General features: G+C 50.1%; 1 protein-coding gene across 1 annotated transcript in view; it reads left to right on the forward strand.

Moving 5' to 3' along the window:
* BTBD16 (BTB domain containing 16) overlaps positions 1 to 16,202 on the forward strand; it is a 42,902-nt gene extending 26,700 nt beyond the window's left edge. Inside the window, exons 11-14 of the mRNA XM_059397729.1 lie at positions 9,513 to 9,604; positions 10,412 to 10,494; positions 14,885 to 15,073; positions 16,117 to 16,202. Coding sequence (XP_059253712.1) covers positions 9,513 to 9,604; positions 10,412 to 10,494; positions 14,885 to 15,073; positions 16,117 to 16,185 — 433 coding nt within the window. The 3' untranslated portion in view covers positions 16,186 to 16,202. The remainder of the gene's footprint in view (positions 1 to 9,512; positions 9,605 to 10,411; positions 10,495 to 14,884; positions 15,074 to 16,116) is intronic.
* Positions 16,203 to 16,777: the final 575 nt, after the last annotated feature.

The following is a 16,777-nucleotide window of genomic DNA, read 5'->3' on the forward strand; positions in this document are numbered from 1 at the left end:
CGATTTTTCATAGCATCACCCAGAGTGCCCTGAATGCAATTTTCTTTATGGGACATAAGGTTATCGGGATCTTGGAGCCCCTGGAGTACTTGAAAATGTGAAGATGTAGTTTATAACCTGAGATAGCCATGTGCTTCTGAACTCTTGCTCTGTCCAGTAAAAGACATGATGCACAAAGTACTCCTTTCATTCAGAAAAATTTATTACCAAACCACACCGACCTTCAAAACATCATGTTTAAAATGTGTCTAAATGAGACCAGGTCATCCTCTCTTATGTTTCATGAGAGCAGAGGACATCGTGAATTTCCTAGACAAATGGAAAATGCACAAAGCTTTCATAGAATTAGCTCAGTTTCTTATACGCTCCAAACTTATAAATTCTAGAAATTCTCGAAAGAGCAGTCAAAAATAGTAATCTCAGCTTTATGGACACCATTTAATTGCGTGTTAAGTGCCGTAATTCTGATAACGGCACTTTGTACTCTCAGTTGGACTCCGGGGCTGGTTTTGTTTCCATTTTACAGATGAAGAAACTCAAGGTGGAGATGAACTATCTTGTCAGAGATGATGCAAGTGACGGGGTCTGACTTGAACTCGGGTCTGCTGAATCCCAAGGCATTTTGCTTCCCATCCCTAGGATGGCCGATAGGATTCCTCTCTTGTGTCCGCTCCAGCTGGTTTGGTCATAGCTCCCTGCACGCTGGGTTAAGAAAGATTCTGAGGCTGCCTCTAGGTTCCATGTTTTTGTTAGCTGAGGACTTACAGTGTGTCCTCCCCTCCCTGGTCCGCTCTCTGCTGTGAGTTTTCTCTCTGTTCAGTCAAGAGTCCCCCGTTAAGCTGTGGTAGCTTGGGGGCAGCAGGGCAGGGTCGGGGGAGGCTGAAATTGGTGGTTTACTGGCTCCGTTTTGCACCTCTCTAGCCTCAATGGATACTTTGTGAATACACTCACGTCTATCACACAAGCAGGGGGTCCTGTCGCCAAAGATAGTCTCAGGTGGTCCTCAGGCTCTGCCTGAAGGAAGTCACTGATGGCATCACCGTCACTGTCAGATTGAGGAGCCTGTCCCCCACCTTGGCGGGAAGGGGCTCTCCAGGCACCATCCAGTGTGTCCCAGGAAGCCCACAGGCTCCGTTTCTTGTGCACGTATGAGTTTCACAGATAAACACATCTGCCCCATCGTCATCAGCGGACTGACCTGTGTAAGCCAAGTTTTTCATTTGCATTGTTCTGACGCATTTAATCCTTTTCTGGAACATCTGTGCACGATGTTAACTACAGAGCTCATTTTCCCTGCCTCATTATTTGAGGAAAGCGGTATTCAGTGCCAGAATGACATGCACTTTGCTTAGTTTCTATATAATTTGCTTTGAACACAAATGCTTAAACCACCCCCCCCACCGACTCTTTTAATAGCCCAAAAGACACTTTTTCCTATGAGTCACACGCACCAGGAAAACTCGTTATTTGGCTCCAAGTTAGCACTCATACTGGAAACGGCTTAGAACCAGGAGGTAGGAAATGAGCTGGGATGTGGAAACTGTGTTTTTAATGTGGGAGAAACACTGGGAATGAGGCTCTCAGGTGTAGCCCCCTCCGCTGAGTTGGGGGGGGGGTGTCCTTGGGTTTCCTGAGCTGGGGTCGCGAGGTTCCTCGCCACCATCATTAGCTTTTCCATTTCTCTTGCATCTACACTGGGTTCCATTTTAAGCCCACACCTCCCCTCCGTGGCACTTCCCAAGACTCCAGTGCCACCTTGTTCCTGGTTAGAAACCACTTGTGAGTTTCCTTTTGGTGTCCATACCTCCTCTCGGCCCCGTGTTTTCAGACTGCAGCACAGGAGGGACTCCCCTGCGGGCCTGCCTTCCCTCCGGCTCCCTCCAGCAAGCTCTGTGCCCCCAGGGAGAAGAGACGCACCATCTGGGCCTCGGTGCCCCTTCACTTAGTCATCAGGGCCGCCTCCGACCTTGAGGACCGTGTGCCCATTTTTAGGATTCTGAGTGGTTCTCCACCCATCCCAGGTCTCCTGCCCCAGAACAGGGTCACCTTTAAGGGCTCCCTCATCAAGGGCCTCCACCTCCCAAATGCATGTGCCCGGGGACCCCAATCTCTGGAACCTCGGCTAGCTCCTGAACTTGCTGCTCCTGCTTCCCTGACCCCAGGCTGCTCTGTTCACTCGGCCACTCTGTGCATGGCGGGGCCTCCTTGGAGAGCCTCTGTGACCAGTTGCCTTATGACCACGCGGTGGTACCTCCGTCCTGACCCCCAGGAGCACCATGAGCGGCCTGAAGGAAGGGGGTGTGGGCCTCCCCCTGAGCCCTCGCTTCCCGGCACTGTGCTGTGCACGGAAGGGCTTACTGAGTGATGAGTTCCCATCCATGGTTTTCGCATAGCTTGGTTCCCCTCACAGAAGTGGGTCTTCATAGGCTGAAGTAAAATTCAGAGAATGCCTTGTCTGTAGCAACTAGGAGTAATGGGGCTCAGAGGCAGGTGACTCGGGGCAGGTGCCCATTTGGTGTTCTGGACAAGGAAGGGTTCCAAGGTTTTCTCTAGACTCAGGGAGAAATTACGTCTTGGTGGGTTAGCGATGTCTACCCCAGGCATGGCAGGGAACGGCGGTGGTTCCCTTACTCTGTATTGGCCAACCCCAGCCTAGCCATCCCCAACCCTGGGGCTGACCCGTAGCAGGGCAGGGCCTCGGGGCTGCTGGCCCAATGGGGCTGGTGGCCTGAAGGTTCGGGGAGTGAGAAGGCATCTCTGCTCATAGACCTAGGCCAGAGCCCGGTCACCAGGGGAACTAAACTACACAGTTCAATGAGGCCACAGCTAGTCATGCTTCTGTGGCCGCCAACAGGGATGTGCCATGGGGCCTTAAAAGATGAGACAGCTGCCTCTGGGAGACAATGTGTAGGCTTAGGAATGAGAATCAACGAAGCTGACCCTTTGGCCCAGTTTTTAAAGTTGCTACTATTGGTGACGTAATGTAAATGGCAGAGTGATTTATCAAGGGGTCTCCCAGTGCTCAGAGCGGACATTTTGAGGCCATCACCAGATGGGGACTTCCCCAAAGGGACTGTACTTTGATAACGTGTGGCAGTGGGCCAAGCCGCCTGAATCTGAGCTGGGGAAGGGAGGTCCCGTGAGCCCTGGGGACAAGCCACTCCGCCGTGCTGGTGCTGGATGCGGTCTTTGCTAGCCTAGCATCCACATCGGGGGGGCTTGGGGCAGTGATGGCGTAAAAATAGACCAGATGCCCCTTTTCTGATCTCTCTTAGCAATGTCCAGAAAACAAGCCACGAGGGAAGGTATTTGAATGATGCCTGCAAATAAAGACACAGGTCCAAGCCTTTCTTATTCTCCTACTTTCTTTTATCCATTGATTTTTTTTTCAATGTTTTACGCATTCAACACATAGTTACTGAACACGCACTCTATGCCAGAGACACTGATGGAAAGGGGAAAGGGAAGTCTCTCCGCCTAGCTAGAAGTGTATGAACGTCTTCCAACTTATTTTCATTGCTAAGTATAATATTATAGGAAGGGAACACTCACACACACACACACGCACGCTCGCTCGCACGCTCCCCTCAGCACCCACAGTCTGTTTTCTGGCAATGGTTAATTTAGAAAAACAAATAGACTGGCCAGAATTAAATTTAACATTTCCTTGTAGGAAAACAAAAAATGTAAGCAAAGCTGTTGCCTCTGTCACAGAGGAAAAGTCATCATTTCTTTCCAGTGAGCAGTCTGAGGACATCCAGGAGAGCTGGAAAGTCTCCTTGGTTGGAGTAAAGCCAGAGGCAGGCAAACTTTGCACTTTTTTAAAAAGCACATTTTTCATCAAAGTATAAAATACATACTGAAAAGTGTGTGAACCCAAAGTGGATTTCCAGAAAGTGGGAGCAGCCCCCTGCCCCACAGACAGACGTGACCAGCCACCTGGAGTGTCTTATCTTTGTCCTCACCTTTCCCAGAAAAAGGCAAACAACATCCTGGCTTCCTTTCCTTTCAAGATGTCTTGGCTGCTTTTGAACGCTGTATAAATAGAACCTGCCAGTACACACTTTTAATGTCTCCCCTCCCTTTCACTTACTGGAGCATCTGTAAACTCCATCCAGGGACAGATGGCCGGGGAAGGCAAGGATCCGTCAGCAACATGGTGGTGGGGTAGGAGCTGACCTGGGTTTCCCTGAACTTCTTTTATTTTGAGATTCTCTGGGTCGAGGGAAAGTCATGGATTGACCCATAATTCTAATCCTTAACGGACTGATTGATCACTAAGTGGGTCCCTCTTTGACACAAGGGTGGGCTCCAGCAGTGGGCTCACAACCTCTCCAGGAGGTCATTGACAGCCACCAGCAAAGCCAATTTCCACGTGATCCCAACTCCTAGATTTCGATGAGCTCTGCAGCTGAGTCTCCCCTCCTTCCTTGGCGCTATCCCAGTCTGACCCAAGGACTCCTCCAGGAAGCCCTCCCAGATTTCACCTGCTCACTGGACCGATTGCTTCCTTGAGCTTCTCTTTGCAGAGAGAACAAAAGCACGTGCTGACCGTGTGAGCGGACACTGGCCTGATAAAGCTCTCACTGTGCTCCCCTCATGTCCCGCGAGGGGAGCCTTGGCGTAGAGCCACTCCACGGCCCCCTACATCTCTGACACCTAAGCCCACTGATGTCTCCAAGGACACGCTTTGTGATGCTGTGTGACAGGGAGGCCATCAGCCATGTGTCTATTGTGATTAAAGAGTGGCGTTTGCAGATGTGGCCCCACAGTCATCATGAAACTGGGCACCCCTGGTGTGACAACTCTGATCTCTTAACCACAACATTCATTTTGAAACATCCCATGAGTCACGGGCATGAGAGCCTTCGGATGGTTCTGTCTCAGATAACCAAGCCCTGTGCAGGGAGGTGGCTATATCTGGGGGCAACAGGGTTTCTCATCATTGGACTTTGGTGTTTCTTGCCCTTTTTAATTTCTTCTCTTGCTCTGACCACGCTGCCCCTGCTCCACTAGAGTTTAGCTCTCTGGACACTGAAACTCCTTTGTTTTCAAAGTCTCTAAATATCATTGATCCCTATGCCTTGCTAAGTTTTCACTTCCCTCCTGTGGCTTCTTGGCTTTCCACGCAAACTGGGTAGCCCCAGTGCATCGTCTTTGGCAAGATTAGAGATGTGGCAGGGATCTCAGGGATGAGAAGTGTCTGACTCAAGAGTCCTTACAAAGGGCAGAGCAAATGACCATTATTTCTAGACCCACTTCTGCCTTGGGACAAAGGTCAGGACTGGAACAGGGTCTCAATGAATGTCTGCCAGGACTTGGCCTGGCAGATAAGCCGGCAACGGCAGCAGGAGGGACTCCCATGAGCACAGGAACATCAGCACGTAATAGCCTCGTCTGCGTGCACCCGTGTGTGTGTGTGTGTGTGTGTATGTGTGTGTGTGCGTGCATGCGTGTGCGCTGGGGACGGGGACAGCTGGCCCTCCTCGAGGAGACTCTGTGGGCGAGTGGAGGGAAGGGATGGAAGGGTGGAAGCTGCCAGGTCGGTGGGACCAACTCCTCATCCAGTTCATTCACTCAACATACTGCAAGGCCACGGAGCACCCGGCCCTGCAAGAACCACCAAGAGGAGCGGAGCAAAAACAGACGCCGAGCCCCGTCTTTGCGGCATTTCCCACCTCAGAAGCAGAGACAGACCATACATTCGGTAAATAAGATGTACATTAGCAGATGGCAGCCCAGGGTCTGGCTCCCGCCCCTGCTATGAACTGGCTGGGAGACTTCGGGCGAGGGCCAGACCTTCCTGCATGGACATTAGCATATCGGGGCAGGGGCAAGTTCATTGGGCAGCGGCGTCTACTAGACACTACTAGCCTTCAGAATCGTTTTCATGTACTGGGCTGTCAGGTTGGGAGCCAAGAGGACCGGGTCCTGGCTCCCAGCTGGCCAAAGGTGGCCAGTTCTATACCGATTTCCATTTTGAAAAAAAGCCGTGTTCCTTTCTCACCGTGAGTTATTGTCCCAAAATGTGTAACTTTTTTTCTTCAAACTTCACCTTAAAATGTAAACTATTACTTCATGGATTGCTCATAGAAATGGAGCGATATTTTAACTCTCTTTCTTTTTTTATTATGGTAAACTATGCAGAACATAAAATTGACCATTTTAACCATTTTGGGGTGTTCAGTTCAGTGGCATAAACAAACACATTCGCACTATTGTGCGGCCATCACCTCCTTACATCTCCAGAATGTTTTTATCTTTCCAAACGGAAGCCCTGCGTCCATTCAACAGTAGCAGCTAGCCAGCCCCCTGCCCCAGCGAACCCACCGCTCTGCTGCTGTCTCTGTGAGTCCCACTACCCCGGGGACCTCGCTTACGTGGAATGGCGGAGTGTTCATTCTTTTGTGTTGGGCTTATTTCTCCTAGCATGAAGTTCCCGAGGCTTGTCCGTGGAGTACCATGGGTCAGAATTCTGAAGGGTGAATTTTAAGGCTATAATCAAGTCCTGGGGTAGTGGGGCTCTGAGTCAGATGCTCACAGGAAGGACAAATGACCAACATATGACGTGATGGGGGAAGTGAGAAGGCTGTGGCCAAGGGCAGCTCTAAAATGACAACCTGAGACAGTCAGAGGGGCACTTGTCCCGGGCACTGCCTTTCAGGAAGTCTGTGGGGGGTTTGTCCCCGGGCCCTTGAAAGCAGGACCCAGAGCCAACCTGGGTGTGTCTTTCAGTCTCAAGGCCTAGGAACTGTCCTCCCGGAAGGGGTCATGACCCAAGGGTTTCAGGTTTCAGACACCATGGCCTGAAGTTTGCCCCAGAAAAGTTGGTTCTAAACCCAGAGAGATCTTGGCACAGACATGGCACCGAGTGGCAGGGGGCCCACGCCAGCGCTCGATCGCGCCCTCAGAGCCACACAAAGAGGCCCCCGACTTAGCGTCAGCGTTTTCTCACTTTGTGTGAAGTGGGGTGAATGCGCTCATGGTTGAGACCGAGACAGTCGAAGCCTCTGCCTCCGGACAGCTGAAAGGAGCCAGGAGAGGGGGAAATGCCCCCAGGCTGTCCTCAGGAGGCCTGGGAGAGTCCTGGCTCTGTGACAGTGGACCTCGCTGGGCTCCAGGGGCGGGGCTCTACTGACTCGTTGGACCACAGCCCCCTGATGCTCATGCTTTCAGACTTTAGAAGATCAGCAGAGGCCACTGCTTTCTTCCTTGGAGGTGGCCCCGGGCTTGGGCCATTTACAGGGTGGCAGTGATCACAAAGTCCACGCACTTAGCCAGCTTGACTCTAAGTCCCTTTCCCAGGGACAAGAGGACAGTGGTGGTGGTCACGAGATGGGGAGTCCTCGGGGGTGGACTGTGCCCAGCACCATCACCCATGGCTGTTGTCCCCACAGGACAGAGAAGGGGATTTGAGCTCAGGGAGGCTCAGTCCCATGACTGATGGCCAGCTAGCGTGGGACTGGCACCTCGCCAAAGCATGGCTGGACAATGGATGAGCAGACTCATGACCTCGCAAGTTGGCCGCCACCAATGCCCCGTCCCTGTGACCCAAAGGGATCTTAAAGTCCAATCACGTATCTCAACAGATCTCTTCCTGGAATCCTCAGAGAGGACAGAGAGGTGGTCTGTCTGGAGAGCTCCTTTGATGGGCTCTGAGGTCTGAGCACCTGCCCCAGGGAGACTCAGGGGTCTTGGCTTCCTTCCCACAAAGCTGCAGAGTTGGTGCCCGGGGGCTTCCTAGTCACTGAAGTGCTGTCCTCTTACTGTCCTTTCCTGTTTGGGCTGAAACTGTCTTTAACCCACATCTCCAGCAGGTTCTCACTCTAGGGGCAGTGCTGGGCTGTGGGAACCCTTGCCAAGGGCGCAGGCTCATTCCCCAGAGCGCTCAGCTTGACAGGGAATGAGAGGGACTGTGCCAGCCCGGCCCCTTCTTCCCTCCTTGGCACCTGCACCCCACGTGATAGCACGGAGCTCTTTCCTTGGTTAAATGGTGTGAGAAAGGCAAGCCAGTGTTATTTGTCTGGCTAAGATACCGTGTTCTTGGGCCCTGGTGTGGCTCACACTAGCCCAGCTCCGCCTGCCCTGGGAATGGAGGGCTGGTTCCGGCATCACTAGCACTAATGGAGGGCTGGTTCCGGCATCACTAGCACTGCGTTCCTGAAAGCATCAGCCGTCCTTTACCTAGGCCCGACCTGTCCGCTCCTGGAGACTGGCGCCCAGCAGATTCTAATTAGTAATCATTGGGTTGAATCAACTCATTTGTTGCTGTGCCCCTCTCTCCTCCCACAATGCCTCGGCATTCTGACACTCTCTCCTGGGACCACTCACACGGAGAGTCCCAAGAATTCCCATTTGAAAGCAAATGGTCCTCGGCAGGCTGGCGGGCACCCCCAGCAGAGGCAGGACACGGGCCAATGGTGCGTTCAGTCTGGCTGAGACAGGGTGCGATTTGGACATCCCTCTTGATTCATGGAAAAATAATGTACAAGAGCCCTTGGCTGGTCTCATACGGATTTGCCTTGAGGGAATGACTTTGCATTTCCAAAGGGACTTGGAAAAATTACCCCCGTGGTCTCCATTGGCGAAAAGTGACCCTTTCACGAAACGAGTTGTTTCAAAACAAGAGTGGTGGGTGTGTGTCTCTGTGTACGCGTGTTCTCAAAGGGAATCTGATCTCAACCCAGCCCTGACCTCAGCCACGTGTGGAAATTAACTGGAGTTTAATATGGGCAGTAACCGCTGAAGGCCTGATTGGGAAACAGCTACTAGAACTCGCTACCCACAGTCCTTCTTTTTAATCCTTCCAGAAAACACTTTAAAAAAAAAATGTATTTATTCACTTATTTATTTGACTGAGAGAGAGAGAAGGGGAACAAAATAGGGGGAGTGGGAGAGGGAGAAGCAGGTTTCCCATTGAGCAAGGGAGCCAACGTGGGGCTGGATCCCAGGACCCCGGGATCATGACCTGAGCCAAAGGCAGATGCTTAATGACTGAGCCACCCAGGTGCCCGAGCAAGCACTTTTAAATGGTCTACATTGGCCCCTATTGAAATGGTAGCCTGTGTAGAGGAGGAACCTGAAGTCCCAGGTTCAAGTCCTCACTGAGTCTTTGTTTTTCATCTGTGAAATGGAGCCCAAGACATGTGCCCTCTCTGGCCCACAAAAGGTTTGTGAGACCCAAGTGAGAAAATGTTTCTCAAAATCCTCTATACAGTAACTCACTACCGTCAGTCACTTCCTGGGTATGCTCTGTGCACCTGCCAGGCGCGTGTCTCAGTGGGGGATGGCAGGGGGACTAGAACCAGTGCCTCATTACGACCTCTGGGGTCAGCCCTCGCCCAGGCTGCCTCAGCTGCCCTCTGCTTCCACACCCCTCACCTATCCAGAGAGAACCAAGCCCCGTCTACTCCTGGCTGGCGAAACCACCAGTCTCTTTGACGTGACTTCCACCCTCCCTCACCAGTTCCAGAAAGCAGTCTGATGATGGTCTCTTGTTCCTCTCTGCTAAGCTTCCCCAAGAAGCATTCCTTTCTGGATCAGGACGCAGGACAGGGCTTGGTGCCCCTCTTCCTTTGCCTGCGCCTGCACGGAATCATCAAAGGTAAGCCTCCTGGGGAGCTGCTGGGGACTCGCCCCACCCCTCAGCCACTCCTGGGAAAGACCCAGTAGGCATTGTTGTAGGAATAGGCATTGTCACTTTCAAGCTGTGTGACTTTGGGAAAGTAACGTACCTTTCTGGTCTCAGTGTCCTTGTCTGTAAAGTGGGGGACAGTCAGAGCTTCCATGAAATATAATAGTGGGTGAAGGGCCCTATGGATTGCAAAATCATGTGTGGCTGCCAAGGGCTGTGTGAGTGTCCTCTAGCCACGTGCCCCGCCTCTTAAGAGTAGCATCCCCTCCAGGTCAAGCAGCTGGGGGGAAGCCTGTGAGTCTGTGCTCCATGCCTGGCTTTCTCAGCCTCTTGTGCTGGGCCTGGCAGAGGCCTCTCTGACTTGGAAAGAGGCAGAAGCTAGTGGGGAATGTGTTTGGGGCTGCCCAGGTGGCCCCCCAGGGAGAACTTTGTGAATGAAAGGACATTATCCAGATATGGTGGATAACTCTAAAACCCAGGGATAGTTGATGGACCCCAGCTAGTTCTGTCCAAGTTGCTTCTAGACACCCCAAAGACACCAACAATCAGACCCCAACCTGCCCTACTAGGGCAGGATTTCGGCCAGGGGGCTGTGAACACTTTGGGGGAAAACACTCGGTGCTGTCGCATTTGGGCTCCACGCACCTTATGATCTCTGGGACCCTGGTTAGACCCTCCAGTCTTCAACCCTCAACTTCCTCCTCTCTCCATAAATTAGACTTCTGCCATTCTGTGATGAATATACTATAAAAATGTTCTCTCTGTGTTTCTTCCAAGGCAAAAATCTGGAGGAGTTAAGGCACATTAATTTCTTCCCGGAGTCCTGGTTGATCCGAGTTACAGCCAACCATTACCACGCAGTGAGTTTCCAGCTCAGCAAGGAAATAATTATTGAAATTTATTGCTTTTCTGACTTGGCTTTTTCTGGAGATGTGTTTTGCATCTGAAACCCCTGGGCTATTGAGGTCGAGATGGTTTTGGCTCCTCCTCTGGGGCAGTGGGGAAAGCCAAGCCTGGAGGGCCAGAGGGGGAGGGGACCCCAGGCTAGGAACCCAGGCACCCGGCACATGCGCGCTATTGACCCAGAGCACGAGATGGGGTCCGGGAGCGCTGGCTCTACGGCCCTCTGGACCAAACTCCCGGGACACGCATGTAACATGTGCTTGCTATTGGGAATTTTTTAAATGCAGAGAAATTGAAAGAAAGAAAAGACATATCCTCAGACCCATCGCCCAGAGACAACGCCTGCTAAGATCTCATTGTGTTTATTGGCTGTAAACTCTTCCACCAAGAACATTGGCTCTAAACAATGCTACTTTGCCTTTCCTTTCGAGTGGAAAATTTGTGGTGTTCCTAATTGTTACCTACTATAAATGACTGTATGAGAAACATATTTGCACGTGATAGTTTATTTTACCATATTGAGAATTGTTTCTTTTTTATTATTATTATAAAAGATTATATTCATTAGAGAGAGTGACAGCAAGAGAGGGGAATACAAGCAGGGGGAGTGGGAGAGGGAGGTTTCAAGCAGGTTTCCTGCTTGAGCAAGGAGCCCAATGCAGGTTTGATCCTACGACCCTAGGATCGTGACCTGAGCCACCCAGGCGTCCCAGAATTATTTTCTTACAGGCGATCTTAAGAATAGAAAAATACTGGCCCAAAAAGGAACATTCATTTTTGTTCTTGATACATATTAAAAATTTAGGACCAAATTACTCTTTCTCCAGGAATGAATGAGCTTACTTCCCTTTGTACATGTTCAGCAATGTGGGGCGTTTTTGTTTTGGATCACTTTTGTTAATTGAGAAGTGAACAATGAAATCCCGTTTTTCTCTATGCATTTCTTTTATTACTAGTAAATATGAATATTTTTTCCATGTGGCATGTCCCCCTTTGTGAATTGTCCACACGAACTGTTGTACTTCTTGTGTTTCTAATCGTGCATTTTTAGGGATGAAGTAGGGCAGTGTTTGAGTTCTGAGGATTTATGAGTCACTGGTTAAAACTCAATTCAGCCCAACAAACACCTATTGTCATGTGCAAACCACAGTGCCCAGTGCCCCAGCACAGCAGATAATGACTCCATGGAACCGAGCGTCTCTGGACGTAACTCAGATCTAGGCTCTAACAGTTGAGGCGGGAGACCGTCCCTGGGGCTGGACACCTCAGGAAGTCCCCCCTGCTCCCCACCCTTCCTGTTCTTCTGACCCAGCCCACCTCCATCCTTTTGCCCCTTGCTGCCAGTGTCACGCATACTACCATGCGGGATCATGCGGGTGACTTTATGGCCACCATCATCCTCTACAAGTGATCAGGCTATTTATGTACACATTTTATTTCCCGGGGGAGACTGCTGAGGCATGTTTCCCATTCTCATCTTGGCATCTTCTCAAAGCATTGAGGCAGGACCTGGCGCATGGTAGGCTTCAACAAATCCTGCAGCCTGGCTGGGTGGCCGAGTGTGGGATCCAGAGACAGAACTCTTTTTCAAGCATGGGTGGGGTTGTGGGGTCAGCGAACCGACGTGCAGATGGTGAGAGGAGCTGGGGTCCAGGTAGCTCGTGGGCTTCTCTTTCAGCTGGAGAATGGAGGTGACATGGTCCATGTGAAAGATCTCGCCACCCAGGCTATGAGATTCGGGCTGCTCTTTAACCAGGTACAGACCACTGGGCCCAAGCAAGGAGAAGGACCATCCCCTTCCACACTTCGTTAAGGACTTCTATATAATCGCTTCTTCCCTCCCTTAGCAAGACCAGGACAGAAAAGGAAATTGTCATGTCTCCTCCTGCATGTTCACAACACCCTCGGAAATGAAATTCACAAGTCAGGGGCCTGGGACAGGCCATTCATTGACATGGTGTGCACATCCAGAATTTCTCCTTGAGGGGAAACCAACTGTCCTAGTTTTCCAGGGATGGAGGAGTTTCCCTGGGATGCAGAACTTTCTGTTCTAAAACCAGGAAAGGCTTGGACAAACTGGGATGAATTGGTCATTCTCTTCTCCACAAACATCAAGACTTGCCAACGGCTCGATGAGAGATTTTACTCCAAGCCTGTGTTTACAGTTGCAAGGGGGAACCTATTCTGGGTGGATATTTTGATGGGTCCCTCCCCCACATCCAAGCAGCAGGGGTTAGGGAGCTTGGTTGCAAGGCATCTGGGCGCTCAGTCCCTAAGGGACTATGCAAGGCCAGGGACGGTCTTCTATCTTGGGCTACCTGGGATAGGCACGGTTCTCCAAGAAATGGCTGCTCTCTGATTTTCTAAAGCCTCCCCAGTAGTGATCTCAAAAGATTTTGTATTCCAGGGACTTGAGGCTCTGAATCTATCATCAGAAACTCCCCTCTGGGTCAGGACTGGATGGGCTGGGTCTCCCGCCTTGCTTGCAGAGACCTGCCTAAGTAGACAGACTGCTGACCTCCGGGGTCAGCACACCTCACGATACCATGAGTATGGAGTGTCTTTTAGGCCCATTAAATTGGAGCAGATGCTTTATTCCAAAGGCCTGCAAGCCCCTGAACCTCTAAGAACATGCCTAATGCATTCTTCACCCCACTAGAGGACTCACAGAGCAATTAATATGTCACTGAGTGCTAACCCGAGGGATTTGTGAAGTCACTACAATTTGGCCCTTCTTAGGCTAAAATTGCTGTTCTGTTTTAAACCAGCAGTCAAATTGGTCACTTTTGTTTTAGCCAGAATTTTTTTACTGTGTCCTCATGCCATTGAACACTGAAGATTTCTTCCCCACTCCTCTTGTTGTTTATCCTTCCCAACTTAGGAGTATACAACTCATTCAGAAATGATTGCCGTATATGGATTCTTCTTTGAGATAAAGGGAATCAAACATGATACTACCTCTTATAGTTTTTACATGCAGGTAAGAAGGACAGAGCCCAGGAAAGGTGTGTCTCTGAAATGGTCTTTTAGATTCATATTAAATCATTATTCAATGCATACTAAATCAATAATAATTGGTTGATCACTTGTTAATAATGACCATGGAATGTGTTGTAAGCCTGATATTAATCATGTTTCTACAACACGATTTGATTTGTACAACTTTGGGTGCTTGCTATCGTTGGCCTGTTTAATTGATGAAGATTTCCAAACTGAAAGTCTTCATATTCGAATGGCCTCTATTGACAAAGCTGGGGTTAAATTCTAGATTCTGACTCCACTTTCGGGGCTCAGCACATCATCTGTTCGTACATGGTGGGTGATTCTTTATTGATCCTTGATGGCCCCTCTTTGGTGGAGGTAACACATAGTGCCCACTCTGAGAGAGTCAGAGCAGGCAGTGGACAGGACACTGGTGAAGTCAGGAAGGCAGATGGCTTCGCCTCGGTGCTCCTGCTAGACCTCTGGAAGAGCACTGTGTTGAAGAGCAGAGTCAAAGTCAAGCTGCATGGTGAGCTGTGTGACCTTGGCAAGCCAATGAACCTCCCTATGTCCAGCATCCTGAGCTTTAAGATGGAGAAGGTAGGCTTTGGGCAGTATTACTGTGTTAATTTGTACAAAGGCCATTGGAACAGGGCCTGACCCATAAAGCACTCTGTGATAATGATGGTGACATTGACCATGACAACTATGACCAGGGACTGCTGTGTTCCACTTAGGATTTTCTTTATAAGTCTCTAAGACATCAAGCTCCTGGAGAAACCATATCTCATTCATCTTTTTCTTATCACTACTAATCATAGTACCTGGAATGCAGGGGAGAATGTTTGTGTCATGAATGGATAAATGGACAGATGCATGATTGAAGAAAAGGGAGTTTTTAGCCCCAGCTTTGCCACCCCCCATCGCATACCCTTGAGTGAGTCACATCTCTTTCTTGCATCAGTTCTTGGTCTTCAGTGACTCAGGCACTTCCCTACATAATGGATTTTACTGGATGGGAGAGATGAATTCTGTAACAACGCCCGTTGAAATGCTCATGTGAATACTATGTTGGTTTTTAAATTCAGGCCAAGCAATCGTGAAGACCTTCCAATTCAGTACAGCTTGACATAAAGGCATTTTTCTGGGTTCACCAAAGCCCAGTCTGTGAGTCAGTGGTTTTGCAGGGTGAGGGCTCTGCTACTAGCTGACTCAGCAGCAGCAGCTCTCAGGAAATGGAGCTCTGGGGGGGAATAGTCCTTTGCTCTGGGCATACATTATACGGAAGAGCCAATGAACCAGGTGTCGCTAACTCTGGGTCACCCCACTTTCAGTTCCGCCTAAGATGGATCACCCTCTTTGCAGAGAGTAAAGCACACTGACTTGGGGTTCCCGTCCTTGCTCTATGAGCACGGCCCTGTTAGCCTGAGAACGGAGCGCTTGGTGAAGTACGAGATCAGAGCCCAGACCCTGGTGGACGGCAAGTGGCAAGAGTTCAGGACCAACCAGATCACCCAGAAGTTTGGGTTCGTCAAGCCATCCTGCAAAAGCCATGTGAGTGTCTGTCTTTGACTTTTCTCCTTAATATCCGTTGTGCTCTTTCTCTCCTCCACCCCTTGTTGGGGATCCCTAGCTTTACGTCTCCAGAGATCTCCAGGGGATGCTTGCTCACTTTCTAAAAGATAATCACAGCTCCACATCACGCTAGAGAGAGAACTTGAATGAAAAGCTGAGGGACATTGAAAACTCTCACTATAATGCCAGCTCCATTTTATAAATGTCAAAGGGTACTGTGCTAGAGGAGCAGAAACTGGTGGAGTGTTATCTGTCCCCTCCACCTCCACTGTCACCTACACATGGCCTGGGATGTGCACCAAGATCCGTGGCCTGACCTACCTGCCTCAGTGGCCATGCCAGCTTCCAGGTGATTCCCTACCTGGCCCAGGTCCTGACAGGTGAAATCCAAAGATGGCCAGGGAGCCTGGCTATAGTCCTACAAGGAACCTGGGAATCCCAGAATTTCCGGGGGGCTCCCTTGCTGTCCTGTAGGGAATGGGACTCGGCTTTAAGCCAAAGAATTGTTCCCAGTCCTGACTGCACATCAGAACACTGGGCCCTTTGCATGGTCTGCAGCTCTGAGCCCCACCCAGCTCCTTAGACCAGATAGGCCACCGCACCGCCCAAGCATTGGTGGTGTTTAAAGCTTCCCAAGCTATTCTCTGTAATGTCAGGAGCCAAAATAACAATTTCCCTCATGGAGGTGGGAGCAGGGCGGCCAGGATATTGTCTGGGAGATAATATAAAGAGGATTTCTGAGGTGTCTGAAATGTTCTTTACTGTGGTCACCCAGGAAGACTCACTCGTGAAAATTCACCAAGCCGGACCCTTAAGAAGTGTGTACTCTATTGTATTTATGTTATACTTAAATTTTTTAGAGTTTGTTTTAAAGACTTTCCCCAGGTGGTTCTCATGTGCAGCCAAAGTTGGGAATGACTGCCATATACAACTGTGAAGTCCTCTCTCTCCCTCGTCCCTCCTCAAAAGGGCAATTGTTTATCTTAAAAGGCCTATTTGCTTTGTTTTGTTTTATCTTTTAGGCCCTGAAAGTCCAAACTGTGGGCATCCCAATCTATGCAAGTTTTTCATTCATCTTCCCAACATCTTGACAATTTCCAGAAGGATTTTTCCTTCTTCCACCAGTCTGCATAAAAGAAAATAAAATGACATTGAAGGGACCACTCAAGCCTTCAGCTGACTTTCCTAGCTGGCCATGGTCTTAGTAGAACTTTTGCTCACTGTCTCAGTCGGGCTACTGTCACAGAGTACCACAGGTGGGGGAACTTATAACAACAGTCGTTTATCACTCACAGTTCTAGAGGCTGGGTGTCCAAGATCAAGATGCTGGCATATTCAGGGTAGGTTCTGGAGGGGACTGGCTTCCTAGTTCAGAAACAGCCATCTTCTTGCTAGGTCCTTGGAGGGTAAAAGGGACTAGGGGACTCTCTGAGGCCACTTTGTAAGGGTTAGAGTGGTGTCCTTGTGACCTAATCAACTCACAAAAGCCCCACATCCTAAAACCATCAGCTTTGGGGGTTAAGATTCAACACAGGAGTTCTAGGGAGACTTTCAAACTGGAGCACCACATTTCTATCATTTGTGGATGGAAAATAGCAGACCTGAGTCCGTTTGCTATCCTTCACCTCAGAGCACCTGGAGGCCAGCCCTAACTTACTGCCTTCACAGGAGCACTGTGATGGG

Source organism: Mustela nigripes, chromosome 4 (assembly GCF_022355385.1).
Source record: "Mustela nigripes isolate SB6536 chromosome 4, MUSNIG.SB6536, whole genome shotgun sequence".
In the NCBI taxonomy this organism is placed as follows: Eukaryota; Metazoa; Chordata; class Mammalia; order Carnivora; family Mustelidae; genus Mustela; species Mustela nigripes.